The sequence below is a fragment of the Saprolegnia diclina genome, assembly GCF_000281045.1.
Source record: "Saprolegnia diclina VS20 unplaced genomic scaffold supercont1.53, whole genome shotgun sequence".
Classification (NCBI taxonomy): Eukaryota; Oomycota; class Saprolegniomycetes; order Saprolegniales; family Saprolegniaceae; genus Saprolegnia; species Saprolegnia diclina.
In genome coordinates, this window is record NW_008246120.1 from 31,587 (window position 1) to 57,878 (window position 26,292).

At 60.1% G+C, this 26,292-nt stretch overlaps 15 protein-coding genes across 16 annotated transcripts; 9 read left to right on the forward strand and 6 right to left on the reverse strand.

Annotated features, from left to right (window-relative positions):
• The first annotated feature begins 98 nt into the window (after positions 1-98).
• Positions 99-1,012, forward strand: SDRG_12826 (hypothetical protein). The gene has a single exon (XM_008618907.1). The coding sequence runs from the start codon at positions 168-170 to the stop codon at positions 930-932; it is 765 nt and encodes a 254-aa protein (XP_008617129.1). The 5' UTR covers positions 99-167; the 3' UTR covers positions 933-1,012.
• Positions 980-2,232, reverse strand: SDRG_12827 (endonuclease III; the record flags this gene model as incomplete). The annotated part of the gene is made up of 6 exons (XM_008618908.1): positions 980-1,135; positions 1,178-1,292; positions 1,336-1,453; positions 1,493-1,597; positions 1,647-1,770; positions 1,819-2,232. The coding sequence occupies 6 exons, from the start codon at positions 2,230-2,232 to the stop codon at positions 980-982; spliced, it is 1,032 nt and encodes a 343-aa protein (XP_008617130.1).
• Positions 2,233-3,071: 839 nt separating this feature from the next.
• Positions 3,072-3,434, forward strand: SDRG_12828 (hypothetical protein; the record flags this gene model as incomplete). The annotated part of the gene is made up of 1 exon (XM_008618909.1): positions 3,072-3,434. The coding sequence occupies one exon, from the start codon at positions 3,072-3,074 to the stop codon at positions 3,432-3,434; it is 363 nt and encodes a 120-aa protein (XP_008617131.1).
• Positions 3,435-3,874: 440 nt separating this feature from the next.
• SDRG_12829 (hypothetical protein) lies at positions 3,875-5,460 on the reverse strand (the record flags this gene model as incomplete). The annotated part of the gene is made up of 1 exon (XM_008618910.1): positions 3,875-5,460. A coding segment is annotated over one exon (1,511 nt), but the record flags the coding sequence as incomplete, so codon positions are not given.
• Positions 5,461-7,267: 1,807 nt separating this feature from the next.
• SDRG_12830 (hypothetical protein) lies at positions 7,268-8,310 on the forward strand. Its single transcript, XM_008618911.1, has one exon. It carries the CDS (start codon positions 7,357-7,359, stop codon positions 8,251-8,253), a length of 897 nt encoding a protein of 298 aa, XP_008617133.1. The 5' UTR covers positions 7,268-7,356; the 3' UTR covers positions 8,254-8,310.
• Positions 8,311-8,691: 381 nt separating this feature from the next.
• On the reverse strand, positions 8,692-11,055 carry SDRG_12831 (hypothetical protein). The gene is made up of 3 exons (XM_008618912.1): positions 10,644-11,055; positions 10,273-10,588; positions 8,692-10,220 (listed from the first exon to the last, which is right to left on the reverse strand). Exons 1-3 carry the CDS (start codon positions 11,034-11,036, stop codon positions 8,728-8,730), a joined length of 2,202 nt encoding a protein of 733 aa, XP_008617134.1. The 5' UTR covers positions 11,037-11,055; the 3' UTR covers positions 8,692-8,727.
• A 298-nt stretch (positions 11,056-11,353) lies between these two features.
• Positions 11,354-12,088, forward strand: SDRG_12832 (hypothetical protein; the record flags this gene model as incomplete). The annotated part of the gene is made up of 1 exon (XM_008618913.1): positions 11,354-12,088. The coding sequence occupies one exon, from the start codon at positions 11,354-11,356 to the stop codon at positions 12,086-12,088; it is 735 nt and encodes a 244-aa protein (XP_008617135.1).
• A 536-nt stretch (positions 12,089-12,624) lies between these two features.
• On the forward strand, positions 12,625-13,042 carry SDRG_12833 (hypothetical protein; the record flags this gene model as incomplete). The annotated part of the gene is made up of 2 exons (XM_008618914.1): positions 12,625-12,990; positions 13,031-13,042. 2 exons carry the CDS (start codon positions 12,625-12,627, stop codon positions 13,040-13,042), a joined length of 378 nt encoding a protein of 125 aa, XP_008617136.1.
• Positions 13,043-13,046: 4 nt separating this feature from the next.
• Positions 13,047-14,894, reverse strand: SDRG_12834 (hypothetical protein; the record flags this gene model as incomplete). The annotated part of the gene is made up of 9 exons (XM_008618915.1): positions 13,047-13,290; positions 13,336-13,456; positions 13,501-13,561; positions 13,609-14,145; positions 14,194-14,260; positions 14,311-14,423; positions 14,469-14,560; positions 14,611-14,736; positions 14,843-14,894. The coding sequence occupies 9 exons, from the start codon at positions 14,892-14,894 to the stop codon at positions 13,047-13,049; spliced, it is 1,413 nt and encodes a 470-aa protein (XP_008617137.1).
• A 309-nt stretch (positions 14,895-15,203) lies between these two features.
• Positions 15,204-16,013, forward strand: SDRG_12835 (peptidyl-prolyl cis-trans isomerase H). Its single transcript, XM_008618916.1, has 3 exons — positions 15,204-15,491; positions 15,539-15,631; positions 15,679-16,013. The coding sequence occupies exons 1-3, from the start codon at positions 15,240-15,242 to the stop codon at positions 15,880-15,882; spliced, it is 549 nt and encodes a 182-aa protein (XP_008617138.1). The 5' UTR covers positions 15,204-15,239; the 3' UTR covers positions 15,883-16,013.
• A 132-nt stretch (positions 16,014-16,145) lies between these two features.
• SDRG_12836 (hypothetical protein) lies at positions 16,146-19,216 on the forward strand. The gene is made up of 4 exons (XM_008618917.1): positions 16,146-16,539; positions 16,583-18,445; positions 18,491-18,582; positions 18,629-19,216. Exons 1-4 carry the CDS (start codon positions 16,423-16,425, stop codon positions 19,074-19,076), a joined length of 2,520 nt encoding a protein of 839 aa, XP_008617139.1. The 5' UTR covers positions 16,146-16,422; the 3' UTR covers positions 19,077-19,216.
• A 447-nt stretch (positions 19,217-19,663) lies between these two features.
• SDRG_12837 (hypothetical protein) lies at positions 19,664-22,381 on the forward strand. The gene is made up of 3 exons (XM_008618918.1): positions 19,664-21,511; positions 21,568-21,689; positions 21,743-22,381. The coding sequence occupies exons 1-3, from the start codon at positions 19,685-19,687 to the stop codon at positions 22,341-22,343; spliced, it is 2,550 nt and encodes an 849-aa protein (XP_008617140.1). The 5' UTR covers positions 19,664-19,684; the 3' UTR covers positions 22,344-22,381.
• SDRG_12838 lies at positions 22,323-23,142 on the reverse strand (the record flags this gene model as incomplete). 2 transcript variants are annotated; one of them, XM_008618919.1, is made up of 5 exons in its annotated part: positions 22,893-23,142; positions 22,723-22,842; positions 22,495-22,670; positions 22,383-22,447; positions 22,323-22,339 (listed from the first exon to the last, which is right to left on the reverse strand). In XM_008618919.1, exons 1-4 carry the CDS (start codon positions 23,094-23,096, stop codon positions 22,411-22,413), a joined length of 537 nt encoding a protein of 178 aa, XP_008617141.1. In that variant the 5' UTR covers positions 23,097-23,142. The 2 variants fall into 2 exon arrangements, with proteins under 2 accessions (XP_008617141.1, XP_008617142.1); XM_008618920.1 differs by lacking the exon at positions 22,323-22,339 and having other exon boundaries at positions 22,411-22,447; positions 22,893-23,096.
• Positions 23,143-23,799: 657 nt separating this feature from the next.
• SDRG_12839 (ribonuclease HII) lies at positions 23,800-24,922 on the reverse strand. The gene is made up of 5 exons (XM_008618921.1): positions 24,400-24,922; positions 24,313-24,354; positions 24,109-24,273; positions 23,983-24,065; positions 23,800-23,937 (listed from the first exon to the last, which is right to left on the reverse strand). The coding sequence occupies exons 1-5, from the start codon at positions 24,709-24,711 to the stop codon at positions 23,859-23,861; spliced, it is 681 nt and encodes a 226-aa protein (XP_008617143.1). The 5' UTR covers positions 24,712-24,922; the 3' UTR covers positions 23,800-23,858.
• Positions 24,923-24,990: 68 nt separating this feature from the next.
• SDRG_12840 (hypothetical protein) lies at positions 24,991-25,258 on the forward strand (the record flags this gene model as incomplete). The annotated part of the gene is made up of 2 exons (XM_008618922.1): positions 24,991-25,182; positions 25,246-25,258. The coding sequence occupies exons 1-2, from the start codon at positions 25,004-25,006 to the stop codon at positions 25,256-25,258; spliced, it is 192 nt and encodes a 63-aa protein (XP_008617144.1). The 5' UTR covers positions 24,991-25,003.
• Positions 25,259-26,292: the final 1,034 nt, after the last annotated feature.

Sequence of the window (26,292 nt, forward strand, 5' to 3'; positions counted from 1 at the left end):
GCATACAATACACAAGTGGAAGATGCTGAAATACAAAGAACAATTTGATCGCGACGCAACGTTCGATTGTATTTGGTAGGACCCGCACTCGTTTGTCAGCGCCGTCGCCCACGTTCTATTTTCAAAAACACGGTTGCCCGATCGCTACGACCTCGTACGACTAGAGCATGGCGACGTCTCCAATCACTTCCCCGCGTATGCCACTCTCGCGCTCCAACTCGCCAGAGCTCGAGGGCGCGCCGGTTGCGCCAGCACCCGCGCCGGCACCCGCGCCGGCACCTCGGCGTGAGGCAAACTGCTCGACGTTCTTCCTTGGCGACGGCGACGATCCGACGCACGTCGAGTACAACTGGTGCGGCGAGCCGCTTGGCCTCGAGCTGCAGCGCCCGCGCCTCAAGGAGCTCAAGCCCATTATGATCCTGTGGCGCGAAGGCTCCGTGGGCATTACCTTTGGCATTGAGCAAGCGACGCGCAAGGTCGTAGTCAAGCGCACGTCGCGCAAGGAACACGACGTGGCGCCGGGCTACATTCTTCTGAGCGTGAACGGTCAATCGGTATGGGAGCGCAACTTTGACTTTGCGATGCGCGAGCTCAAGATTGGCCACGAAGCCGGCCGCACGCAGTCGCTCGAGTTCATTGCGCCGCCGCCGCCGCCGCTCGTCAAGGCCGTGCCCGCCAACGGCGTCCTCGAGCGCGCTGGCGTCAACTCGTTTTTTGAACTCAAGTCGATCAACGGCATCCAGACGCGGTACCTCTCGCTCGAGCAGATCTCGACGCTCATGCGCCAGACCATCAAGCCGTGCGTCATCTGCTTTGCGCTCAGCGCCGAAGCCCAAGAGCTCGCCAACACCAAGGCTGCGATCACGACGGGGCGCGTTCAAACCGGCGCGTCCCTCGCGGTCGCGGCGGTCTTTGCCGCGGTCTGTATTTAAATCCCTTGTTTTCGCTTTTTGCAGTATCAATGTATCAACAGGGGCTCTCACGGGGACACCTTTTTGAACGCCGACGGGCACAAGTGCGAGACGGTGCAGACGTCGCAGCGCGGGTTCAGTGGATGACAGACCTCTTGGCCAAACCCGACGAGCATCGCATTCACAGGGTTCCATTTGTCGTACGGAAGCCAGTCTTCGAGCTCCTACAGCTCTTTTGAGCGTGCGCTATGAGATCGTCCGAGTACCTTGCGCGTCTTTTCGGGGTCTTGGCTCTTGGGGTTTTGCTTGTTCCACGTTTTGACCCACCCGAGGCGGTTCGAGATGCGATGCACGTGCACGTCCACGCAGATACCGACGGTCCTATCGCCATGGGTCATCCCGAGTTGACTACCGACTTGCGTACTTTTCCCAGGCAGCCGACATGGTCAAATGGGCCATTTTGGGCCCGACGCCGGGTAGCGCCATGAGTTCGTCAAACGTTGGCGGAATGTCCGAGTCGTATTTGTCCTGCAGAATGGCGCCTACTCGTGCTTGAGCATATGGCATCACGATGCGCTTACAAGTCTTGTGGAGGTACGTGGCCTTGTTGTTGAAGAAGCCCACGGGGCGTAAGAGCTGTGCGAGCTCGTTGCCGTCGGTGGCGAGGATGTTGGCCACCGTGAGCCCTGTGCATGCGTGAGTCGCCATCGATCAAAGGAGCAGAATTGGTAGTACCGTGCTTCTTGAGACGCTCCATGGCGGCAGCCGTGACCGGATCTTTGGTTTGGCTGCTTAGCATGGATGCCACGAGCACATGAAAGCGGCGAAGAGGAGGGGCCAGCGACGGGTCGTTGAACGACTAGGCGAGACAAAGGACATCAGCGGAGAATGGTATCAAAGCAAGTACCTCGCAACCTTGGTTGTCGACAGCAGCCGTGCGCTCGGCGCGCATGAACGCAATGCCGTCCCACACTTGCTCCCAGTTTGCGCGCTCGGCCTTCTGCTTCTTGACCTTGACATCGCCATCGGGCGGCTTGGCCACATCGTCATGAATCCCAAGCTTCTCGAGAGGGATTGCTTCGTCTGCTAGTAATGGCTCGACCTTGGCCTTGCGCTTGGACCGCGTCGTTGGCGTCTTGGGCGTCGTTGGAGGTTCGGGCTCCGCTTTGATCAGCGGCTCGCGCTTGACGTGTACCTTGGTCGCGCTAGGCTCTAGCTTTGGCGCAGCCTCGCTTCCGCGCTTGGAGCTCGCGAACCGCGGCGAGCGCACGGTGCGCACAATGTGCTTGGACTCGGCAACGGCTCGGCTGCGTAGTTGCATCTTGGGGGAACAGTGAACTTCCAGGTGCATCGTCACAGTATATCTCAGCATTCTAAAATAGAGTGTATAAAATTCATAAATACTGTAATAGTGTGTGCCTATCATGGCATCTTGCTGAGAAAGCCGATGATGTTCTGCAGCAGCCTTTTGAACACCTTCCGCGCTGTGATTCAGCTGCAGTGGCATCAGTTCGAGGCTACCCTTGTCATGCACTGCAGCATTGGACGTTCAGCCCTCGATCCCGCTCTCATTTCTGCAGTAATTGTCAACCAAACCACCAGGTGGGCGCTCTTCAACGGGTATTCACCAAGCACAGCCAAATGCGTGACGATCTCCGGAAGTCCGTAGCAACCCGTGGTGAGATGTGAGCCCCAGAAGCTCCAGAGCTCTCCGCTGCAGCTACTGCCAGGCTCAGCTGCGGCGAGGACTGCGAGCCTGCCAATAGAACTGGAGTAGTACTACGAATGCCACGAGCCAAAAGCAAAGCGTCCAGGCTGTCTCCATCGTCGCGGTCTGTCTCGTGGGCCGAATTCGCTTAGATAGTACTCCACCCGTTCGACGCACCGCGCCCGTCCATGCCCGTGCCGACGCCAAAGACATGCATCACCGCGGCGTTGAGAACATGCTTCAACAGTGCGTCGCGAGGCCCACGCCGTCGACCTGGTACTTGGACGATCTGTGCGAATGGCCGCGGAGAGGCAGACGGAACGTGTGGATCGGGCGCGATGCGTTCTCCATGCCGCGCGGCGATCTTCCACCATATGGTTTTAATTGGTGTTCGACCTTTACCCTCGAAATCGCCGCCGAACGCCAGTTGTCAACTTTATTGAAGAGTCGAGATGGCGCCGGACCTCCACCGCGAGACGCTCGCGCTGCGCTACTGCTCGCCGACGCCGGATGCGCCCAAGCCCAAGACCTCGCGCGTCATGCGCAAGCTCGAGAACGTCCAGGCGACGCTCGGGTGCCCGCTCCTCATCGTAAACCGCCCGACGCGGTCGCAGACGGTCGGGACGCTGCCAAAGCTCAACAAACACAACTTTGCCGAAGTCATACTGCCCGCGCCGCCGCTCACGCGATCGACAACCGTGCCTGCTTCGGCACCGGCGTTCCTGCCGCAGCCGACGCTGCCACCGCGCGCGCACCACAGCGTCACGACGACGACCCCGCCGCGCCTCTTCCGCGCACGCACCGCCGAGCTCTAAGGCGCGTCGCCTAATCATCCTATGTATACGTGGCGGCGACGCGCGCCAATCGAAGGTGCGCGTCGACCACGACAGATTTATCCTCACAATACCAACACAATACCAACTCTACATGTACACTGTTCCTCCATATACCTCGGGCTCCATCGAGGTCGCAGCGACCGCCTTCAGCAACAAGGGCACACCGCCTCCATTCTGGTGTTGCACTCACGATGGACAGTGCTGTAGCTCTGTGAGACACGGTCCTATTGCGCGTGTAGCAGGCGACTGTAAGGATCACCAGCAGCGCTATCGGCACACAGACAACGCATATCTAGAGCATCTCCACTTGTCCATGCCAGGCCTTACAGAGCCAGCATCGTATGCAATTGCAGGTAGCAGCCTCCAGTCTCGACGAGCAGCCCTTCGTCGCCCACACCGGTATATTGCGTAGCGCAGGAGACTCGAAATTGCGTCGTCTTAAGAACACAACGCACACAATATTTGTAGGAATAGAAGAAAGCGTCTAGGATCTATTACACGTCGACGTCGCGATGCGACTGGCGGCGGCCACTGCGCGCGGCCGGCGACGGCAAGCACGGCGAGCGGCGGTACTGCATGCCCTTCATGTCCATAAACGGCGACTCGGACGCGACGAGGTGGCGGCGGGCCCGCGCGGCCGCGCGGCGGCGGTACACCTCAGTGAGCGGCACGAGCACAAGCGCGAGGAGGGCCGACACAATGTACATGGGCGCCAAGTCGTTGATGTCGAGCGAGTAGGCAACGGCGGGGATTTGCAGCAGCCCAACGAGCGAGCCGGACGTAAAGATGAGGCCGACGATCGTGCCGAGGTTGGCGAGGCCAAAGATCTTGGCTGCAAAGGCCGCGATGACCGCATACAAGAAGGCACGGAAGCCCGTAAAGATGAAAAACACGAGCGACTGGAGCGGCAAGATTGGGAGGAGCGCGAGGAGGTTGGACGCGAGGCCCAAGCACGTTGTGAAATGGAGCGAGATCGGGAGGCCCTTCTTGTCGACAAAGTAGTCGATGCCCGGTACAAAGAGAAAGCCCATGGGCAGCACAAAGCCAAAGATTTTCGTGTACATGTAGCCGTGGCCCGCGTCGCCATAGTTTTCAAGCAAGTTGTTGGTCGTGCCAATGTAAAAGTTGGCGCGCAATATGTGGAGACTCGTAAAGACCAAGATGAAGGCAAACTCGAACGTCCGGACTTGCTTGGAGAGCGGGTAGTCGCAGAGCGCTTCCTGCTCGAATGCAGGTCGCACCTCGATGCGCGGCAAAAGCTCCTTGGTCTCGACACTGCCGTACGCGTGGCTAGCGTTTTCGAGCAGCGGCGAGGCGACCGTCGAGCGCTCGGCCGCGATTTCATCCAACACGGGCTCGCTCGTCGGAAGGTACGCTTCGTTGACGTGCCAAAGGCCAATGAGCGCAATGTAGACTAGGACGCTGAGCACGCCGTAGCCAATGAAGAGGCTGTCGCGCGACCAGCCGACGGTCTCGTGGATCGTGTAGAGCACGAGGAAAATCGCGCTCGAGCTGTCAAAGAGGCAGCTAATGCTCGCCAGGATCGTCGTTTGGTGCGACAAAATGAGAAAGCTCGCAGGGTACGACGCCATCATCGTGATGCAGCCGCCCATCGCGAGCAGCAAGTACGCGGGCACAAACACGTCAAACGACTTGGAGTCGGCGAGGCCAAGGAGCACAAGGCCCGGAATCTCGAGGCAAGCGGCGACCATGATGGCGCGCTTCGGGCCCACAAAGTCGAGCATGGTGCCGACGGGCAGCGAGATGACGTTGACGGCAAAGGTTGCGATCGCGTACATCATGTTGAGTCGCGCGTCCTGGTCGGCGCACCGGCCGTTGGCGTCGCGCGTCGTGCACACCTCGCCGTACTGGTCCTCTTCTTGCAGCAGGAGGAGCAGCGGTGCCCAGCCAAAGATGAGGCCGGCAAAGAGAATGTCGGAGAGCAAGACGCAGAGCACGAGTGCGACCGCAAGCGGCCGAACAGGCTCGGGCGCGCAGGTCATGGCGAATGTGGAAATGAGCCGCAAGCCAATGGCTGCCTTGTCAGCGTACTCATGTCAGCGAATTGATATGGTGCGACATGAACGAGGCTGGGATTAATCCCGTAACTGCAATGGGTCGCAGCCGTCAGATACCAAAAGACACCATGTGATTGGCTGCGCACGAAACGATTGCCTTAAAGAAGTCGACTTGACCTGTTGAGGCCCACGGGCAACAAAGACAGGGATGCGCTTTCGCTGGTCGCGGCGCCACCGATATGCGTTGGGTGGCTTTCACCTCGATGAGGTACCCAGGCGGCACCAAGCACCGGCAACGGCGACGCCCGACGCGATCTTTGTCGAGCGATCGGGATCGTTATCAAATCGGTCGCGGGGCGCGGTCAAGAAGATACTCGACCACTGCAAGGGGCGTGTTTTTAGCTCCACCCGGTACGTTGCACCACGTTATCCCTACGACGAGCTGCGATGCGTCATGCATCGTGTGCATCGCGTAGCGTAGAAGTGCGCGGCAACCACCACCCACCGCCTATCGCTGCCGCCGACATAAACGACCCATGTGACCAGTCTCAGACGACGCGACGACCGCAGCAGTACCCCGGCATGTGCCCCGGTAGTAGATCAGAAGCCGTTTGATGTTTGACTTTGTCAGCGCACCATGGATGACGGTGGTCGCATGTGCAGTTTCGGAGATGATAACCGACTGCACAGATCGCACGCGTCGATTCATGCAGAATAAACTACCCTATGGGATTACCCCAGGACGACCGTAACTTTTTGGTGCCCCAGTCGGTGATTGCGCCGCCAGAGAAAGTATACAAGCAAGACCTCCAAAGGTTCGGACCATATAGACATTGCGCTGACAGGCTCTGGCATGTCGCTCGTGCTTGCGGCACCAGTTACAGCGGCAAGTCTATCGCCTTTTAACGAGTCGAACCACGGCGATCGCAGGGCTCGAACCGCGGCAAAATCCTGGGGACTTGATATCACCAAAGCATGTTTACGATGCACCAACACTTTTAAAGGAATGTATGGGATCGATCAGCAAGTAGCGTGGGTAGGTGTTGTTTAGTGCGTGGTGTGCTGCACAGTCTCACGTCCCCACGTCACAAGATACAATGTTGTTGTCTCCACCGGAAGGCACAGAGTATCATGTAACGCGACGACGTTTATCATCAAGAAGGGCGTGATGCGGATCGCTCGACATTGCGTCAGGATGCCATCAATCTTGTGTCATTTGCAAATGAATTTGGGGATATTTGCTTTTGCTTTTTGCTTTATTCTTTGTGGGACGAAGCACGTGATCCACGACCATTTTGATGCTTGCTTGTCTGGTGGGCCGAATTCTCGCTTGCGTGGGCTGTGTCAATGACGAGGTTACTCGACCGGTGTACTCTTTTTTGTATGTGTGCGCACGGTCGCAACAGTTAAACGTTAATGCTTCCAAGCAGCATTGGCACAACCTTGCTTGCTGATAGTCGCGGCTGATAGCGCCAGTGTACACTGTAGCGCACTGAGCTGTCTTCCATCTTTGTTGGACAGAGGAGAGCACGGGCAAATACAACCGAACGGGGACCGCCGCCTCGGACGCTCGCTCGTCAATCGAAAAATGAGCTCAGGTTCCCGCGGCTTTTTTATTCGTTGCGCATTTGCCAACGAGAAAGTTGCAACTGCATTGTTCGTTTGTATTCGAACTCCCAAGCTGCAGGTCAAACGAGACGTTTCATTTGAATCCATCTTGCAAAGATCACTCCCGGTTATCTTTTGTTCCTAATAGTCGGGCTACTAACCAGATACGCACAATTTAAGATTGAATGGTAACCAAACGCGTGGATCGACGAAGTTGAAGCGGTGCGATCCCAGTCGTGATAGGAACAGTCTCACAATTGCCTCCTTCGAGCAACATGCGACTGGGCTTGCTCGTCCCGCTCGCCCATGCCGCTTTCGCCCAGACCATCACCTTTCCCAACACGACGGTTGTTGCAACGACGGTGCCAGCACCGTCGCCACCGCCAGCCGCACCAACGAGCACACCAGGAACGACCCCGCCGGTGATGACGGCGCTTTTGCGAACAGTAACGCCGACGCCGTGGTCGGCAGCCCCAACGACCGATGCTGCTATAGTCGCCGTCGAGGCGACTCCCTCGATCGCACCGCTCTCGGTCACGGAAGCGCCGCCCAAAATGGCTCCCATCGGAACGCGTCCAATCGTGGCCTTGCCGTCGAACCCAACAACTGCTCCGATTTTCAAACCGCAAGAGAGCGTGGCCACGCCAGTGCCAAGTCCGGCGAGTCCATCTATGGAGCCAAAAGGTGTCGGTGGCGGTGTCCTCGGTGTCGTTGGTGGTGTCATCGCCGCCGTCGGACTGCTCGGCGCCTGCATCATGCTCGGCATGCACGCCAAGCACCGTCTGGCGACGATGAGCAACGAAAAAAGCCCGAGTGGGTCGCCGCCGATCTGGACGCCGTTCGACGACGCGATTGAAGCGTCGATCACACGCCTCGAGTCGACGCTCCTCGGCTCCCAGCGCTTGTCGCAGCTCGTGGACGCCAACCCCTCAGCGATCGTCGAAGCGTCGCCGGTTCAGCGGTCGTCGCTCGTGTTTGAGAGCTCGCGCGGGTCCATCAGCGTCGACACGACGCACCGCGGGAGCTACGGCGGCGTCGCGCTCCGTGTCCCAAGCCTCTTGGACCACCCTCCCGAGACGTACGAGATGCGCCTCTCGATCATGGCAGCGCGGGCGTCGGAACCCGCTCTCGATGCCACTGGGAAGCCACTTCCCCGCGAGATGACCTTTTAGCGTCCTCTTTGCGTGTTTATTTATCGTTGATTCTATCCGTATTTTTGATTCTTCCCACTTTACCCATGCAATCTGAGGATCAGCATCATTCCGAGATTAGATAGACTAGGTTCTCCCGTCTCCTGCAACAAGCGCTTGCCACACACTCGCACCGCAGCAGGTTCAGCTGTGCGAGAAACTTGGGTCAAGAAATGAGCACAACCCGTCTGAACCGGTGCGCTTTTCACCCGACCCCTAACCACACCGGTCAGGTTGATCCGTCTCGCGCACCTACCCTCGCACTCACACAGCAGTGTGTCGGTCGTCCCGTGTCAGCAGAACTCGAGTCGATTCGCTGATGGCTTGCGGTCGTCTCGAGGTGCGTCACTCTTATGGGGCTACAGGTGGACGCGTCACTCTTATGGGGCTAGGGTCCGCTTGGCTTCTGCCACGGACGCTTGCGAAAATGTACAAAACTGGCTCTTTACTTTCAGTCTACAACTTGCTTAGACGCTTGTGCGTATACGTTGCGTGGCCATTTGCAAACGCAGTGACCGTGTGGACCGACTGGGACCGGAGCTTCCACTTGGTCGTCAAGAGGCCTTCGACGCCGACGGGGCCGCGGGCGTGAATGCGCCCGGTCGAAATGCCAACCTCGGCGCCAAGCCCAAACCGAAAGCCGTCGGCAAACCGGTTGCTCGCATTGTGAAACACGCACGCGCTGTCGACGCCGTTGAGGAACCGTTCGGCTTCGGCCACGTCGTCCGTCACAATGGTGTCCGTGTGGCCGCTCGAGTGCGCATTGATGTGCGCAATTGCGCCGTCGACGCCGGTCGAAATGACTTCGAGCGTCAGCGCCAAGCTGCCATACTCGTGCGAGAGCGACGGCGCGGGCTCGGCGCCCGGCACCAAGTTGCGTCGGACCGCGTCCGGGCCCAGATTCACCTTGACGCCGGCATCGTGGAGCGCCTCGACGAGGTGGTGCACTGCGCCCGACTCGACGTGCGATACATCAACAAGCAGCGTCTCGAGCGCGTTGCAGGCGGCCGGGTAGTCCGTCTTGGCGTCGAGCACGAGCGCGCGCGCCTTGTCCATGCTGGCGCCGGCCGCAATGTACATGTGGCAGACGCCCTCGGCATGGCCGAGCACCGGGATCCGCGTGTGCTTCTTGATAAACGTCACGAGCGCGTTCGAGCCGCGCGGAATGCACAAATCAATCACGTGGTCCAGCTGCAAAAGCTCCGAGACGTCGTCGCGCGTCGCAACGAGCCCGAGCACGCCCCGGGGCACGCGGCCCTTGGTTTCCGACTCGATCGCGTCGCAAATGAGCGCGTGCAACATGTGGTTGCTGCGACTGGCCTCCTTGCCGCCCTTGAGCAGCAGGCCGTTGCCGCTGCGGAGCGCTAGCGCTGCAATCTGCGGCAGCGAGTCGGGGCGCGACTCAAACACAATCAAAAGCACGCCAATGGGGCACGTGAGCTGCTCGAGCACCAAGCCGTGGGCAATCTCCATGGTCGAGAGCACGCGGCCAACGGGCTCGGGCTGGTCGGCAATCGCGCAAATGCCCTTGGCGAGGGTTTCGAGCTTCGGCTTAGTGAGCTTGAGACGCGCGCGCAAGGCCACGTCCACATTGTTGGCGTCGTTCAAGTCGAGTTGGTTGGCTTGCAAAATCGCATCGGCGTGTTCTAGGAGCGACGCGGCAATGCGCCGCAGAATCTGAGCGCGGTCCGACGACGAGAGCGCTTGAAGCGCGCGACTCCCTTCGCGCGCCGCAATCGCCAAGTCCTCGGCCGACGCCTTGTGCTCGAGGAGAAGCTCCGGGTACGGCACAAAGAGCGTCCCGAGGTTCGCGCCTTTCATGATCGCGTCCAGCACGCCATACTTGAAGCCGCTTGCAATCACGACGGCGTTGACGCCACTGTCGACCGCGCCCTGGGCCGATTGGATCTTGGCGCCCATGCCACCGCGGCCGACCGATGATTTTTCACCTAAGCGACCAGCCTATGAGCTGCCTGCGCCGTCATTCATACCACTGCGTACCAATGACAAATTGACCGGGTTGCTCGGGCGCAAAAATCGAAATGACCTTGGCGTTTGGCTCGCTCGGCGGCTTGTCGTAGAGACCGTCGACGTCCGTGAGCAGAATGAGCAAGTTGGCTTGGATCTCGCTTGCGACAAGCGCGGCGAGTGAGTCATTGTCGGTAAACACCGACTGGCCTTCGCGATAGACGCCGGCGCTCACCGCGTCGTTCTCGTTGACGATCGGGATCACGTCGAGGTCCAGCAAATGGAGCAGCGTGTCGCGAATGTTGGCGCGGTGCTCCTTCGTCTTGAAGTCCGACTCGGTCACGAGCACCTACAAGATATGTGCGCATGACGCACCGGCCAAAAATGACGCATGGGCGCTGTACCTGCGAACAGGCCACGTCGTAGAGCGAAAAGAGCGTCTCGTAGAGCGACATGAGGCCGACTTGGCCCGCGGCCGCCATTGCGCCCTTCTTCTTCTCCAGCATGCGGTTCATGTTGCTGTCGCCTTGCACGTGCATGCGCAGCGATGACGAGAGAAGGATTTGTTTCTGCAGCTTCTTGCGCCCGACGCCGATCGAGCCCGAGGTCACGAGCAGCACCTCCTTGCCTTGCCGCTTGAGCATTGAGATTTGCTCGACGATCGACGCCACGCGGCCCAGCGCCGCTTCGCCGTTCGATGACACGACGCTCGTGCCCATCTTGATGACGATGCGCTTGGCGTGCTTGAAGTCCTGCCGCGAGAGGTTCCGGGGCGCCGACGACGACGACTGGGCCATCTTATTGTGCTGAGCCCGTTGAAACCAAGAATGCTGAAAGATCGCCAAGTTCTTAGTGCCCGTAGGAATTTCCCACCCAATCGCAACCCAGGACCTATCTCTTTTTAGCCAATCGGACGCTGCAAAAAGCCACCACAAGGAACACAGAACGTTCGGGAGCATGAAATAGTGTAAATTAACACTTTTTTTGTGTAATGTCACGAACCAAGATACCACGATGGCTCGTCTCTGGGCTGGCCCGCCTACGGCAACATCGGTGGCAGGTCGCACTTGGCGTCCATACTCACATATACCAACCTACCCGGTCCGACAACACGATGCGATATTACTCTCTCTGCGCTCTGCTCGCCAGTATCGTGGTTGGCGGCGCGCTAGGGCAAGGGTTCCCCGGCCTTCCTGGCTTCAACCTGGGCGTGAATACGACCAAGCTGTCGTCCGAGATCATTCGTGTGGCTCGTCCAACGCCCGCGCCGGCAAGCATTTCGCCGCCGCCAGCCGTGGCGCCACGTGCGACACCAGCCTTCGAGGCCGCCCGTAGTCCGCCGAGTTCCGCAGCGGCAGCCAAGCCAACCCCGGCGCAGGCGACGGCTCCTACGTCATTCGCGCCAACACCCCAGAGTCGCTTTGAAGCCATGCAAGCACCGAGTGCGAGCTCGTCCGAGGCCAGCTCTGGCTTGTCTGATGGCTCGTCGGGATCGAGCTCGTCGAGTCAAAGTGGCGCAGCTCTCGTGCCCATGGCCGCCCCGAACGCAGAGATTGTGGTTGGGAGCAACGCATCCAACACGACGACAAGTCGCCCGTGGCTCGGGAAGCTCATGCCGACAACGGTGCCCGGGTCACCGGCACGTCCACGTGCCACAGTGGCACCGCCGCAAATGAAGGAATCGGTGCCGCGACCGGCGCCAACCACCCGGCTTACTGCGATGCAGAGTGCCCGCCAGCCTCCAGCGGCGGAAAGCGCTCGCGCACCGGCCCCTGTACCCGCCAAGGCCGTTGCGAACGACGACCTCGAGTTTCCTTGGAAGCGGCTGGACCTTGCCCTCGCCGACTAGCTCGTTTTGTCGTCACTACTTAACACAAATCAGGCTGCGTATTTCAACCCTTTCTTGTCTTGGTGCGACGGCTGCCTTGCAGCTCATTTCGGCTGCATGTCGCGGAATCTCATGCACGCTAGTACGCCATGGAGCCACCTACAGAGTACTAGACTGCATGCCTCGGTGGCCGACGGGCTCTGCGCAAGGCGCCGTCGTAGGCGGGTTCCCTCAACAAGACACGCATCCACGTCTTCACGACCGTGACATATATATACCAAGGGCGTCCGCACCACCCTCGGTAGCGACGATGCGCGGAGACGTCCTTCGATGACTCGATCGTCGCTGCACCGTTTCCTCGCGCATGAGGCAGGAACCGATACACGACCGGTACGAGTCGCGACGACGTCGGGTGCCATGGTGCATATAGCCATAGCCCTCCTCCCGCGCCAGCTTTGGTCGATGGACCGTCTCTCGAGAGGCCCGTTTATAGGTCCCTTCCACTGTCCCTCTTCAAGCTTTCTACAAGGCACGTTGCGCACAAAACGCAATTGCCCATGCTGCGCGACGTGCTGTGGATGTTGCTCCTGGCGCTCTCCAGCGTCGCCGTGACGGCTCTGAATACCACCAATACGACGAGCGACGAGCCCGACTTGACGATACCGACGTGGCACGCCGAGGCGTCGTCGCGCCGACCGGTTGAAATCGACTTGGACCATGACGACTACCTCAAGGAGCTCGGTTTGCCCAGCGACGACGAGCTCAACGAGCTCATCCAAGAAGCCGAGGCCCAGCAAGCGGCACAGGCCGACGCGACCGAGGCGCCGACGCAAGCCCCCAGCTCGACTCCGATCAAAGTCTCTGTCGGGGCCAGCGCCTCGGACATTCACATGCGCATCATTAGCGTCAGCATGCCGCTTCAAGTCCCGTGGTGGCTCCTCACGTTGCTCGTTGTGCATCGAGTGCAAGAAATAGTGTGTTAAAATCGGTTGAGTTCCCCTAAAATGTGCACGGGATGACCCTTGAAGAGGGTTGGCAATGACGTTTCGAGCTGCATTTGGAGGCTCTTGGTCGACGCCATGAGCTCTCGGACCTTGGCGTGGCTCGTCGCGACAAGATCGGTGAGCTCACTGTTCTTGTCTTCGAGGGTCCGAATGGCGCCGTGGAGCTTCTCAGCCTTGGTCATGTGCAGCTCGAGGGTCGCCACAAGGCGATCGAGGTAGCTACAACCATACGAATTAGCTACAACATGTAGGAATGTACCCTACCGAGGTGAAAGCTTGATGAGCAAGACGTGTTGCAGCCGCTTCTCACGGAGTGCGGCGAGGGCCGCGTCGACCGCTGCCAAGTACCCTTTCGTGCTCTCGACGCTTTGCTGTGCGAGAAGGGCTAAGTCACAGAATGAGTACTGCACCGCTCGCATCGCACCGTACGGGCGCTTGTCTGAAACTGGTTGGCAAAGGCAACGTCCGGTGTCTGCAGCTCGATGCGCCGCTAGAACCACCATGGTGTCGCCCTTCATCGAATTTCAGGACACGTACTTGCAAGAGGAAGGCGCGGAGCTCTAAGAGGTCGTTCGTGAGCTTGGCGCGGGTCTCGCCATGCAAAAGCTGGTCGACTTGCGTCGTTGCAAGCTCGTTACGACTCGGCGCGTCCTGTGTGTCGACAGATGAAATGTCCCACTTGATCACCGCCGAGTCGTCGCTGCCCCAGTCGATGCCGCCGTCGCTCAGCTCGATGGCCGTTGCGTCCCACTGGATCTCGACCACCTCGCTTGGCGCACTGGGCGCCACGTCTGCCGGCTCCACAAGGGGCGCGGCCCAGAAGGCGTCAAGCGACGAGAGCGCAGGCGGCAGCGTCGACGATGCTGCGTGCAAATGCGCTTGCAGCGCCGCATGGTAGGCTCCGGCGTCACGCAGTGTCGGCGTGTTGAGGACGCCGGCGACGCCGCGGAAGAGACTGGGAAGGTCGTACACGAGTGCTTGGAGCTCGAGGCGGACGTCAAAGCCCGGGATCTGAAGGTCGGCGCACGCGGCCGCAAATGCCTTATTGCACTCGGAAATCCCTTTGGTATAGTCCTACACCGTAAGAGCGGTCAGGAGATGGACAGGTTGTCGATAGCGTACGGCGATCTTGCGGTGATTGTCGCCCACGTGCTTTTCATGCAGCGCAATGGCTTTTCGCAGCGCGGGACTAGACGCACGCAACCAAATAAGTCAATAGGACGTGGATCGCGTGGATACATTTCAAACGTGGCGTCCTGGTTGAGCCGACGCGCGGCCTCGGCAGCAAAGAGAGCGTGGACCTCGTACGACTTGGTGATGGCCATCCACGCCTTGAGAACCGGCGACGTGTACTAGACCGCAAGTGTGAGCAACATCGACGTAGGCGGATAGCGTACTTGGCCAAAGAAGTTGGTCGCTTTCGCCTCGTCGGACGCTTCCAAGTGCGCTAGCATCGCCTTGCAGTCGAAGAAGAGCACGTCGTCCGCCGCTAGTACGTATGCTGTGAGCAAGAACGATGACGTGGGATGCACTATGCACCTTTGCCGGCCACAATGTGCTGGGCATGTGTCGGCAAGGTCTCCAGAGCCTCGGCGATCGCAGCTTTCACCGGCCGCAACTGGTCCTGCCACTGCGGCGACACGATCTTGCGGTCAATGAGGCCCTCTACGCAGCACTGCCTCGTCAGTACCGCATGAGCTACTCGCGATGGAGAGACGCATGAGGCCACGTAGCATCGTTCCTCCGAGGTCCTGCCAGCATGGGCGCCTACCTAGAAGCTTCTTGAGCGGAATGTCGATCGGGCTCGGCGGCTTGGCCGTCATCGCAAGTCGCAAGCCAAAAAAGTAACAAATAGTGTAAACCAAGATTTCAAAAGTTAACAAATAGTGTGCTTGGCGTCGAGTTCCGAGCATGATTGTGGACACTGGGATGGCTCGCAGGCGCAGGTACACTGTCTGCAGTAGCAAAGTACAGCATAATAGCACCTCGCTCGAAGCGCTCGACGTGCGTTTGACGATCCCATGGCTGCAAAGGAGCGTCGCGGAGCTGCGTCGCGGAGGTCAAGCGAAAACCCGTCACAATGCATATTTGGATGTTTCGATACTCATAGAAACCTCCGTAAAGCAATAAAACCATCTTTGACAGTGCAGGCTTCAATTCCAGTGAAGATGGACCCGGTGCTGAGCGAAGCCCTCCGGCGTGGCAACCCCGTCGTCTTCTTCGACGTCGCGCTGGGCAACGCGCCCTTGGGCCGCATCAAGATGGAGCTCTTTAAGCGCGAGTGCCCCAAGACGGTCGAGAACTTTCGCCAGTTCTGCACGGGCGAGTACCGCCGCGGCGACATGCCCACGGGCTACAAGGGCAGCCACTTTCATCGCATCATTCCCGACTTTATGATCCAAGGCGGCGACTTCCTCAAGGTACCTCCTCGCTAACTCGCGCCATGCTCATGCTTCTCGTGGTGTAGGGCGATGGCACGGGCCGCATGAGTATTTATGGCGACAAGTTTGCCGACGAAAGCTTTGCGTACAAGCACACGGAGCCCGGTCTCCTCTCGATGGTACGCTTGGCATATGCCATGCATGCACTCGACGACGTATTGCGTAGGCCAACAGCGGCGTGGACACGAACGGCTGCCAGTTCTTCATCACGTGCGCGCCGTGCGACTGGCTCGATGGCAAGCACGTGGTCTTTGGGAAGCTCCTCGACCCAGCCTCGCTCCTTGTCATGCGCAAGATCGAGAGCGTCCAGACCGGTGCTGCGAACAAGCCCAAGACGCCCGTGACGATCACCGAGTGCGGCGAGTTGTAGCCTTTCTGTATTACTAGTAAGCATAGCTCCGCCTCTCGACGCTGCGTCCTGGCCAGTATGGCTCGCCTCGCCACCACCGCGCGCCTCTTCGCGCCCACACTGCTAGCCTCTATACCAGCGCCTTGTCCGAGGTGCCATGGCCCTGCCGCGTGGCTAGCCACGTTGCTGGCCGCATAGCACATGCGCGTCTCGCCTGTATATCCGACTTTGCATGGCTTTGCCGACATGGCGTGTCTCTGGCCCATGCTTCTTCGTGCGCCGTGGGCCATGCGTCATGATGGCAGCGGGGGCCGGGTCGACGCGCGCCGACGGCCGCGATCTTGTGCCCACCGCCGTGGGCGTTGTGATTGGCCGAAATTCCAACCTCCCCCTTCTATTGCCAATGTGTGGCCAACACCGAGCAGGCGGAAATATAATGCTTGTCGCGTGGATTGCATACAAAGAGCAAGGTAGTTTTGCAGCTGGTGGGTGGAAATCGAATTAAAATACAGAGATTTTCGAACCACGCGGAACAGGTTCAAACAAAAAACACAGACCGCGATGGCATCTCGACGGGACTACCTCCTCAAGAAGGGGCTCCAGGTGAAGCAGCTCAACGAGGACGCAGCGCGCTCTGCGGCCTCGCCCAAGTCGGCGGCCCGACCCAGCAGCAAAGAAGTAGGAGGCGATCGCGTCCTGCGCATGGGCTTAGACCTCGTAGGTGGCGGCGATCCTCGAGCTCTGCCCGCCGGGCACGGCCGACGCCCGCATCGCCCAGATCATCAAGCAAAACAATGGCGACCCTGACAAGATCTCGCTCGCAGTGAGCGATCTCTGGGAAGAGAACAGCACGCAAGACGACTGGGCCACCGTGAGCAAGAAGCAGCCCAAGAAGAAGCACGAAGAACCCAAACCCAAGTACAACCACTCGCCGCCGCAGACGTACGGCGATAGCAACGGCGGCCGAGGACGTGGTGGCACCCGCGGCCGTGGTGCTCCTACGCGGGGCACGTCCCGCGGCGGTGGTGCCCGCGGTGGCAACGCTGGGCGCGGCCGAAGCGCCCCGGCTCCCCTCTCCAACACACGCAGCGACGATCCGATTGACGACGACGACGACAAGAGCTCGGAAGATGACGACGACGCCGAAGACGACGCCAAGCCCAAGTACGTGCCGACGCCGGTGGTCTCAGCACCGGCTCCGATCCTTACAGGCGCGTGGGCACAGAAGCCCAGTTTTGTCGCAAAGAAGCAAGCGCCCCCGAAGCCGCAGCCGCAGGTTCAGCACCACCAACAGCAACAGCATCAACACACTGCGTCCCCTGTCGTACACGCCGGCCCCAAGCCCGTGAGCCCCAAGACGCTTGCCAAGAACCAGACGTGGGACGTTGTCACGGACGAGCCCAAGGTCGTCATCGCAGAGCCCGAGCCCGTGTGGCCGTCGCGCTCGCCTAAGAAGGCTGAAACGAAGATGGAGCCGGAGGCCACGATTGCATCCTGGGGTGCTTCGCTGCAAGAAGCCAAGGCCCACGCCGAGTGGGAGTCGCAGCAACAGGTGCAACAGCAAGCACCGACGACGACGACAACGACGACGAATGCATGGGCGCGCCCGGCACCGATCGAGACGCCCAAGTCGCCCGTGGTGTCGCCAAAGAAGGAAAAGGTTGCGACGCCCAAGGTCATGACGCCCGTGCGTCACTCGAGCCCGACGCACTCGCTCACGTTTGGGTCGCCGTCGCCCAAGTCGTCGCCGATCCGCAACAAGTTTAGCATGGGCCGCTGGGAGACGGTGGCGGAAACCGAGCTCTCGCTGCAGTTTGGCAGCTTCTCGCTCGAAGCCATTGACACGACGCCGGCGTCGACGAGCGTCGCCTCCTCGGCCACGTGGGGCACGCCGAGCAACAAGACGGCCAACGCCTGGTCGCCCAAGAAGCACGAGTCGCCCAAGGCCAAGGCGTCGGTGCCGCCGCCCGGCATGGACGCGCAGGTGAGCCCGCGCAAGGCGTCGCCGCGCAAGCAGTACACGCCCGCGGCCCCGTCGCCGGCGTCGCTGCCCAAGCCCGACGATGTCAAGCGCAACGTGCCCAAGTATGCTGGCGCCAACACGCAGGCGCCGGCATCGCCCAACATGGCGTCGCCGTCGTTCGACCTCAAGGGCAGCAATTTGTATCCGGCCAACCCGAGCTCGTACAACCAGTACTCGGTCGGCATTGCCGGACGCAACCAAGGTGCGATCGGGGGCAACTCGACGCCGATTTCCAAGATGCAGCCGCAAATGACGACGCGCAGCGCGACAACGCCCAACACGACTGGCAACGCACCCGGGCCCGTGGCGGCGGCGCCGGCAGCGACCCCAACCGCGACCAACCCCGCGCCGACGGCCAACCCTGCGGCCCAGCAGCAGCAGCAGCCGCAGCACATGCAGCACCAGCAGCCGCCGTACCAGCAGCCGCCGATGCTGCCGGGGCAGTCGTACCACCCCCACTTTGCGCCGCCGCCGCCGCCGGGCATGGCCATGCCGTACAACCCGTACAACTATGGGAACTACTACCCGCAGCAGGGCTACGGCTACTACCAGAGCCCCCAGGTACACGCAACTGGCGAGACATGGTAGCACTGACGGTCAATCTAGTACCCGCAGTACAGCCCGCGCCAGCAGTACCCGCCGCGCGGCTCGATGCCGTACGGCATGGAGGGTCTCCAGGGCTTCTCCAACCCGCAGACGTATGTGTCCTTTGATGCGTTGTCCGTCACAATGCTGTGTGCATAGCATGCCGCTCGGCTACCAGGACCCGCACCAAGTGCCACACGAGTATGTGCCGCAAGGGTTTGGTGAGCTCGGGTACCTTCCGCCCCCGCACGCGCAGCCGACGCCGGCGCAGCAAGGCGGTGTGCCCCAGCGCCACTCGCTGCAGCAGCCCCAAGTGGGCGCGCAGGGCAAGCAGCAGCAGCAACAGCAGCAGCAGCAACAGCAACAACAACAAGGCGGTGTGCCGCAGAACCAGGGTCGTCCCGAGTACGCGCCGCGCGACCACACGCAGTCGCCGCCCGTGCCCAACGTCGGTGGCTACCCGCACTATGGCGGCTGGAGCGGCTACGGCCACCAGGGCCTCAACCCGCAGGCGGGCTGGAACGGCGGGTACCCGCAGCAGCCGCAGGGCTACCGGCCGTACACGGGCAACGCCGCCAACGATGGCCAGAACGCGTGGAGCTCCTAAATAGGCCGTGATGGCGTCCTCGAGGAGGTAGTAGTTTGTAAGATATTATCAACCGCGAGCACCGTGTTGATGGCACGGGTGTCGTCCTCTTCGTCACTCGACCACCGACGACTGGGCGCCGTACGAAGCGACGTCGGCTGCAGGATGCAGCGAGACCGCCATGGAAGAGCCATGGCACTGCCATGCGAGCTCCAGTGCGTCCTCGCTTGGCTCTAGCCCGTACAGTTCCCGATCGCCGTCGTATGTTCATCCACTGGCTGCAGACGCTGACGGAGGCAGGCGTCATGGCCGTGGGCAGTGCACCCACTCGCTTGTCACAACGACGCAGCACGATCTGTGCGGCCAAGCCACGTCGACAGCGACTCTTCGATCGTGTAGGATCCAATCGATCTCTGCCCTCAGACGCTTCTGGCATCGTCGATGGCGGGCAGCCTCCATGAGCCAGCCTCGTCGCTGCATATGATACCGGTACCGACGTTCGAGGAGCATGGTCGCCGTCGCGCCAAGACAGGCGGCACGGTGTCGGTGGGTTGTCCGGATACCGGTTGGCAGAGGTCCCGTATCCGGCACAATCCAGCACGAAAAAAGTCGAAGCTTGCCATTGCGAAATGGTCGAGCCGATGGTCGAGCCCGAAGCGTCCGAGTGGGACATGATCCTGGGCGACGTGCCCGTCTTCCAAGCGCATCCCGCGGCCTTCGCCGACGTCCGGCGCCTCCTGGCAGCGCAGCCCAGCGAAGAAGCGCAGTACGAGACCGTCCAAGTGCTCATGGGCCTTCTCGAGCCCGAGTCGGCGCGAGCGATCGTCGAGGACGCCGACTCGAAGGCGCTGCTCGCGACGTATTTCAAAGCGCTCTCGAAGAGTACGGTCGCTGCGCTTGTGTCCCAGCTGCCGGCGGACGTTCAGGCGCTCCTGCCGCGTCGCAAGTCGACCAAGCGCCTCTCGTCCAAGCACTCGAGCGACAGTCTGAACGACGTCGCACCCGCTTACGTGCCCCGCGGCCCGCCCATGGCAGCCGAAGAGCCGATCCCCGCCTATGTTCCCCGCGGCCCACCAGTGACGATCGCCGAAGTGGCCGCGCCCATCGTCGAGGTCGTCGTCGCGCCGACACCGCCGGTCGTGCGCCAGCCCTCGGCGACGGTCGCGCTCGACGTGCGCCCCGAGTGGGAGGTCATCCTTGGCGAATGTCGCTTCTTCGAGGCGCATCCAAGTGTGTTTCGCGACGTCCGCGACGTCATTGCGTCGCAGCCAGTGTCGGCCCAGTACGAGGCCATGCACGCGCTCGTCTCGCTCGTCGACGGCTCGTCGGGCGATGATCCGGACCACGTGATTGCCGCTGCGCCGATCGTCAAGAGTCTGAGCAAGCCAAGCCAAGACGTGCTCGCGACCGGCCTCTCGCATACGCTTCAGCAGCTTTTGCCGTTTGTCGACAAGGTGCCGCTGGACATGCTGCCGTCGATGCTGCCGCCGACGCTTCTGCTTATGGAAGAGAGCGCGCGCGGTCAAATCTACCCCGAGACCGCCGCAGCCGTCCACGAGAGCTTCTTCACGCTTCCGGAAAAGGTCCGGTCGCAAGTGATCAACGCGCTGCCACCCGAGGAGAAGAACATGGTGCAGACGCTCGTCGAAACCACCGAAGGGCTCTCGACGCGCGAGGTCGCGGTTGTCATCCAGCAGATGCAGGCGCCGTCGGCCCCCGGTTCAGCACCGCACTCGTACGACGACCCCGGGTTTGTCAAAGAGCTTGCGCTCACCGCGTCAAAGGCGCACGGCCGGCGCCTCTGCCGGTGGGTGCAGTCGGCGCCCACAAGTCTCCGCGTCCTCTCGTTCGTCAACGGCGTGCTCTTGCTTGCGTCGGCCGCGATCGCGTTCGTGTTTGACTTGTTTTCGGGCTATTTCCTCGTCTTCCTCATCAACGCGTGGGTCCTCGCATTCGCGCTCGTCCTCATCGTGCTCGAGATCAAGCTCTCGTTCTTTGAAGCCAAAGTGCTCCCGTTCGTAGTTCGCCAAGTGCCGCTGCTCGGCTCTGTCTTTGGCCGCGGCGTCTTCATGGTGTTTATCGGCTTCCTCGCCATGAGCCTCGTGCTCCACGCGACGTGGCAGAACCTCTTGCTCTGCGGCGCCGGCCTTCTCTCGGCCATCCTTGGCAGCGCGACCATGCTGCTGAGCGCGCTTGCGTCCCACGAGTTTTTCCTCCTGTGCCAAGCGATTCCGACCCAGGAGGCGTGGGCCAAAGCGTTCCAGAGCGTCGACGTCGACGACTCGGGCGAGCTCGACATGGACGAGTTCATGCTGCTCGTCGACCGCCTCGGGTCCCGCATCGACTCCGTGTACATCGAGTCAATCTTTCGTGATATTGACGTCGACAAGAGCAACACACTGTCGCTGCCCGAGCTCCTCAACTGGTGGTCGCGCGCCAAGCTCCACGACGCGCCGGTACGCTGCTCGCTTCCAGTGTGATGCGACGTACTTAGTAAGCGAATGCTATGTAGGCGCTGCCGGCCAAGTCGGTCGTGCACGTCCCGTCGTCGGTTTTGAAGAAGGCGAACATTAGTGTGAGCGTCCTCACCGTGCTCACAGGTGTCCTCAGCAACGTGGCGGTCATGCACCACTCGTACGCCCTTTTTTGAGGTTTGAGGTTTGAGGTTGAGACGGGGCTCTGTCTAGGACAACGTCGGCGTCACCGATCTACGTGGTGCTCAACCTCTGGGTGATTCTCTTTGGTCTCCTCATGGTCGTCGTCGAAACGCCACTGCACCTCTTTCGCGACGCGCGCATTTGGATCACAGACAATATTGTCCAATTCCTAGCGTCGATCTTTGGTCGTGCGGCGTTTTACCTCTTCATCGGCACGTTCACGCTCTCATTGTACCAAGCCGATGCCATGGTCTTGCCGCTCGTGACGGGACCGCTCTTGATTGTCATGGCGGGCGTCAACTTGTACGTCGGGTACGAAGCCAAGCGCCCGTTCATGCAGCTGGCGCAGTACGTGCAGCCCAAGGACGTCGCGTCGATTTTTGCCATGCACGACCACGACATGGACGGCAACTGGAGCCTCATGGAGCTCAAGAGCTTTATCGAGTCGCTCGGCTTGGACGTCAAGCCGCTCTTTTGGGAGCTCCTCGTCGACAACATCGATTACGACCACTCGGGCATGGTGTCGGTGACCGAGTTTGAGAGCTGGGTCGTCCGCCACCGAGGCGAGACCGCGTCGACGACGGCGAATCATGCCGACGATGTGTACGACGCCGAGCCAATCGCCGTCTAGTTATGACATTATATCCTACTACACTGTTTCCTTACCCACCACTTACTACGCATTGCCCACCACGTACTCACGCCATCGTGTTCTCACTCAAGTGGCGGCCAAGCCTACGCACCATCGAGAGTACAGAGGGATGTAGCAACGGCGCGTGAACCCGAGATCGCCGACTTTAACCTGGCCCGACGACATGAGAAAGATGTTGGCGGGCTTGATATCCCGGTGCATGATGCGGTGTGTGTGCATGTGGTCGATTGCGGCCGCGATTTGTGCAAAGTACTTCCACACGAGTCGCTCGTCAAAGCGCGTGTCCTTCTCGTTCGCCTTGCGAATCTACTCACACGATGGCCTGTCAACCGCTATTCTAACGAGTCAAGTGGACGACCTGTCGCTTGAGGTCGCCCGCTTCGGCCCACTCGAAGGCGATGCAGAGCTCGTTCCCAGCGATGAACGCATCGAGATACTGGATGATGTTGGGATGGTGCACCGACTGCACGAGCCGGACCTAGACAGCGCAGTGGTATGCCGTTGCTGTACACGTAGAGCCAATACGACCTCCTTGAGCGTCTTCTCGCGCGCGCGCTTGTCCATGACGTCGATCGCAATCTTCTTGAGCGCGACGAGCACGTCGTCGGCCATGCGCTTGGCGCGGTAGACGACCGAAAACTTGCCCTTCCCGATGGGCTTGAGGATCGCGTAGTCGGCGAGCGCGCCACCGGACGCGAAGAGCGCGACCTGCGCATCGCTAAGCGCCTCCATGCAACCCGATCTTTCCCGATCCGCTGCGACGCTTTGCACAGTCCGGATAACTCCAACCATGGGTTTATTGACCCATGCTGCAACCCAATGTTTGTCGTCGAACCAGCGTGGGCTTGAGCGAGCGACTAGGTACGTGCCTCGCGTCCTTTTCTAGCCCTGTATACGTTGAGCGGACTAGACGTGACGGTCGTACGCATGCGGTCGCGGTGACGATGGTCGATCGCGTGCTTTGGCGTGGTTGGGCGACTATTTGTGGCAACATGTGGCGTTTTGTGATTATATATGACATGCGCCACAATTAATAGCCGAGTCGATAGCTCGCGCTCCACAGCTCCAACGCCGACGGGACGTAGCATTTTGAGCTCTCCAGAGTATCGTCTATCAACAAGCCGAGTTGGAGCGAGTTCATGAGAAACGTTGGTTTGGCGTCCGAGCGGCCCATCGAGCGCGTTGGCTCGCATCGCACGACCCGGGATTGGCCAAAATGACACGATATTTGGCCAGTCAAATCATTTCACCAAATGCTTTTTATTGCATAGCGTTGTCAAGTAATATCGCTTTAATAATATTGGAAGGCTGGGAAAGCCGCCAGCGACATGGGTCAAGCCAGCGAGCACTTGCGCACTTCGTCGTCGGCACACAGTACGCGGTGCGGACCGCCGATGATGCTACCTCGTCCGGCGCTGTATCATTCAAGCGTACATGCAAAGACAAATGACAATTTCACTAAAATGACTTCCGTTGTACTAGTAGTATGATGGGTTAGAGTTGATTGAGTGGTGCAAACGTCATGCGGTGAATCGGGGTCGCGCCGTGCTTGTGAATCGCGAGCATGTGTGCTCTATCCATACATGAGTGCCGCCTATCTTCTAGTTGCGTATTGTACTTGGTGCCATAGCCCTTGTGCTGGCCGAGGCCATACTCGGGGTACTCCTTGTCGTAGGCGACCATAAGGCGGTCTCGCGTGACCTAGCAATTGTCAACGGCGGCTGCCGTAGATTGACGAGTCTACCTTGGCAATGACGGAGGCAGCTGCGATTGAGTAGACGCGCCCATCCCCTTTGACGACGGTCTCGCCGTCGACGTCGAGCGTCGGCATGCGGTTGCCGTCGATGAGCGCATAGTCGACCGGCATCGGGAGGTCCTCGACGCACTTGCGCATGGACTCGAGCGTCGCCTAGAATGGTGTTGTCGCTATCGCATTGGGTCTGTTTACCTGGAGAATGTTGATGTCGTCGATGCGCGCCGGTGGATTGATCTGCTGGCAAATCACGAGGTGCTCTTTAGCAGGAAGGCAACGTACGTGGACTGCGTATTTGATAGCAGGGTTGGACGTGATTTGGGCAAAGAGCCATTTCCGCTGCTTCTCATCGAGCTTCTTGCTGTCGTGGATACCTTCGATGACAACATCCAATGGGACATAACAGGCCGCCGCGACCACGGGGCCAGCAAGCGGACCACGCCCCGCTTCGTCCACACCCACGACGCACTTGAAGCCCTTGGCATACAGTCGCGTCTCAAAGTCTTTGCTGAGCGTGCCATGCTTGAACGTCGGCGCGCCGTCGGCCGACGGTACTGTGGCCTTGGCGGCCTTGGCCTTGGAGGACGCTGCCATGGTCTTGGCGGGTGCAGCCTTGGCAACCTTGACGACTTTGGATGTCTTTAGCTTCTTGGCTTTGGCCACAGGGGTAGGCGCAGTCGTTGTGGCTGGCGCTGTGCTCAGAAGGCGCCCAACCGGCGCAACGGCGCTGCTGCTGCTGCGCGCATTTTGCCGCCTTTCGATTGGTTACTCAACGGCAATGTGGTGCTAATAGTGTGCTAATGAAGTTATTAATAGTGTATGTGACACCAGCAGAAGGCTTGAAACCAAGGACGTCGCGTCGATTTTTGCCATGCACGACCACGACATGGACGGCAATTGGAGCCTAATGGAGCTCAAGAGCTTTATCGAGTCGCTCGGTTCGGACGTCAAGCCGCTCTTTTGGGAGCTCCTCGTCGATGACATTGATTACGACCACTCGGGCATGGTGTCGGTGACCGAGTTTGAGAGCTGGGACGTCGACGACGGCAAATCATGCGACGATGTGTACGACGCCGAGCCAATCGCCGTCTAGTTATGACATTATATCCTACTACAATGCATCGCCAGGACGCTGGTGTGATCCGTGCGGCAGCGAAGATGCGACGGCACTTGCTGCGATGACAAATAGTGTTGAGAGAAGACGTGGTCTCCCATCGCACAATTGCACGTAGCTCGATACGGACGCCCGAGATTGCTGCATACAACGACTCTCTGTCTGCCGGGTGACCCAACGTGCGCTCGTCGGCTCCTGCTCCATTACAGACTGTTTGCCACGAGAGCTGGCAACGCCAGGCACCACAACACCGAGCGACCGGTCTCCACCTCCTATACTAGTACTGGGTTGGCCACACCTGCCGCGAAGTCGACTCGAGGTGCCCGACTATGACGCGGGCAAACACACCAAGCAGTGGCTCTGCGACGATGCGAGATCGTGCTACTGGGGTATTCGTCTGTCGAGTGACTCTACGCACCGCTGTTTCCATCACCTAACTCCTGCGGACCGCACTTGTCGGTTTGGGCTCAAGTTTCGTAGCGGACTAACGTTATTAGCACTTGCTCGTCGCGTGCTGCCGGTTGGGTGTCCTTTGTGCCGCTGCGTTGCCGTCTTGAGATGCCTCTCCCGCAAGCTCTCGTCGGCTTTTGCTCTACCGAGCCTGTGGCTCATAGTGCTCGCCAGGTCTGGCACACACTTTGGTTCCTTTGAGGAGTCGCGTTTGTTGCCAGAAAAGGGGGCAAAAGAGGTTGATTGCCTTGCCTGCTATGGGTTGCGGCGAGGTGGTGCCCAAGTAGTAGGTGATTGGCGTCGTTGGCGGCAGCTTGGCGACGGTGAGCGCGACGCTCAACTAACGGTTGGGTGTGGTCGTAGAAAGGGCCAAGCTGGGCGGCTTCCTCGTTGCTGCTGCGGTTCTTCGGAGCCGCGCCACCGTGCCTTGGCGTTTGTTGCGACGTGACGGCTGCATGCGACCGTGATGGTGTCGTTTGGGAACGTGCTTTTGACGAGCGTCACTGGAACGGCGCTTGTTGGCGGTACCGTCTTGGGGGCCTTTAGCCGTCCCGCTCGCTTTGATGCCGGCCTTGCGCGACAGTATGTGACGCCGTACCCGGGTGGCTACG

What these genes read in the sequence shown, in the direction of transcription:
- SDRG_12826 (XM_008618907.1), top strand. Translation starts at nt 168, where the DNA reads ATGGCGACGTCTCCAATCACTTCCCCGCGTATGCCACTCTCGCGCTCC.
- SDRG_12830 (XM_008618911.1), top strand. Translation starts at nt 7,357, where the DNA reads ATGCGACTGGGCTTGCTCGTCCCGCTCGCCCATGCCGCTTTCGCCCAG.
- SDRG_12831 (XM_008618912.1), bottom strand. Translation starts at nt 11,036, where the DNA reads ATGGCCCAGTCGTCGTCGTCGGCGCCCCGGAACCTCTCGCGGCAGGAC. An exon ending in ACGACGTGGCCTGTTCGCAG is followed by an intron (nt 10,589 to 10,643) that starts GTACAGCGCCCA and finishes CATATCTTGTAG; the next exon opens with GTGCTCGTGACCGAGTCGGA. An exon ending in ACCCGGTCAATTTGTCATTG is followed by an intron (nt 10,221 to 10,272) that starts GTACGCAGTGGT and finishes CTGGTCGCTTAG; the next exon opens with GTGAAAAATCATCGGTCGGC.
- SDRG_12835 (XM_008618916.1), top strand. Translation starts at nt 15,240, where the DNA reads ATGGACCCGGTGCTGAGCGAAGCCCTCCGGCGTGGCAACCCCGTCGTC. An exon ending in AAGGCGGCGACTTCCTCAAG is followed by an intron (nt 15,492 to 15,538) that starts GTACCTCCTCGC and finishes CTCGTGGTGTAG; the next exon opens with GGCGATGGCACGGGCCGCAT. An exon ending in AGCCCGGTCTCCTCTCGATG is followed by an intron (nt 15,632 to 15,678) that starts GTACGCTTGGCA and finishes CGTATTGCGTAG; the next exon opens with GCCAACAGCGGCGTGGACAC.
- SDRG_12836 (XM_008618917.1), top strand. Translation starts at nt 16,423, where the DNA reads ATGGCATCTCGACGGGACTACCTCCTCAAGAAGGGGCTCCAGGTGAAG. An exon ending in CCCGACCCAGCAGCAAAGAA is followed by an intron (nt 16,540 to 16,582) that starts GTAGGAGGCGAT and finishes TAGACCTCGTAG; the next exon opens with GTGGCGGCGATCCTCGAGCT. An exon ending in GGCTTCTCCAACCCGCAGAC is followed by an intron (nt 18,583 to 18,628) that starts GTATGTGTCCTT and finishes CTGTGTGCATAG; the next exon opens with CATGCCGCTCGGCTACCAGG.
- SDRG_12837 (XM_008618918.1), top strand. Translation starts at nt 19,685, where the DNA reads ATGGTCGAGCCGATGGTCGAGCCCGAAGCGTCCGAGTGGGACATGATC. An exon ending in CCAAGCTCCACGACGCGCCG is followed by an intron (nt 21,512 to 21,567) that starts GTACGCTGCTCG and finishes AATGCTATGTAG; the next exon opens with GCGCTGCCGGCCAAGTCGGT. An exon ending in GTGGCGGTCATGCACCACTC is followed by an intron (nt 21,690 to 21,742) that starts GTACGCCCTTTT and finishes GGCTCTGTCTAG; the next exon opens with GACAACGTCGGCGTCACCGA.
- SDRG_12839 (XM_008618921.1), bottom strand. Translation starts at nt 24,711, where the DNA reads ATGGCAGCGTCCTCCAAGGCCAAGGCCGCCAAGGCCACAGTACCGTCG. An exon ending in CTATCAAATACGCAGTCCAC is followed by an intron (nt 24,355 to 24,399) that starts GTACGTTGCCTT and finishes ATTTGCCAGCAG; the next exon opens with ATCAATCCACCGGCGCGCAT. An exon ending in ACGACATCAACATTCTCCAG is followed by an intron (nt 24,274 to 24,312) that starts GTAAACAGACCC and finishes ACACCATTCTAG; the next exon opens with GCGACGCTCGAGTCCATGCG.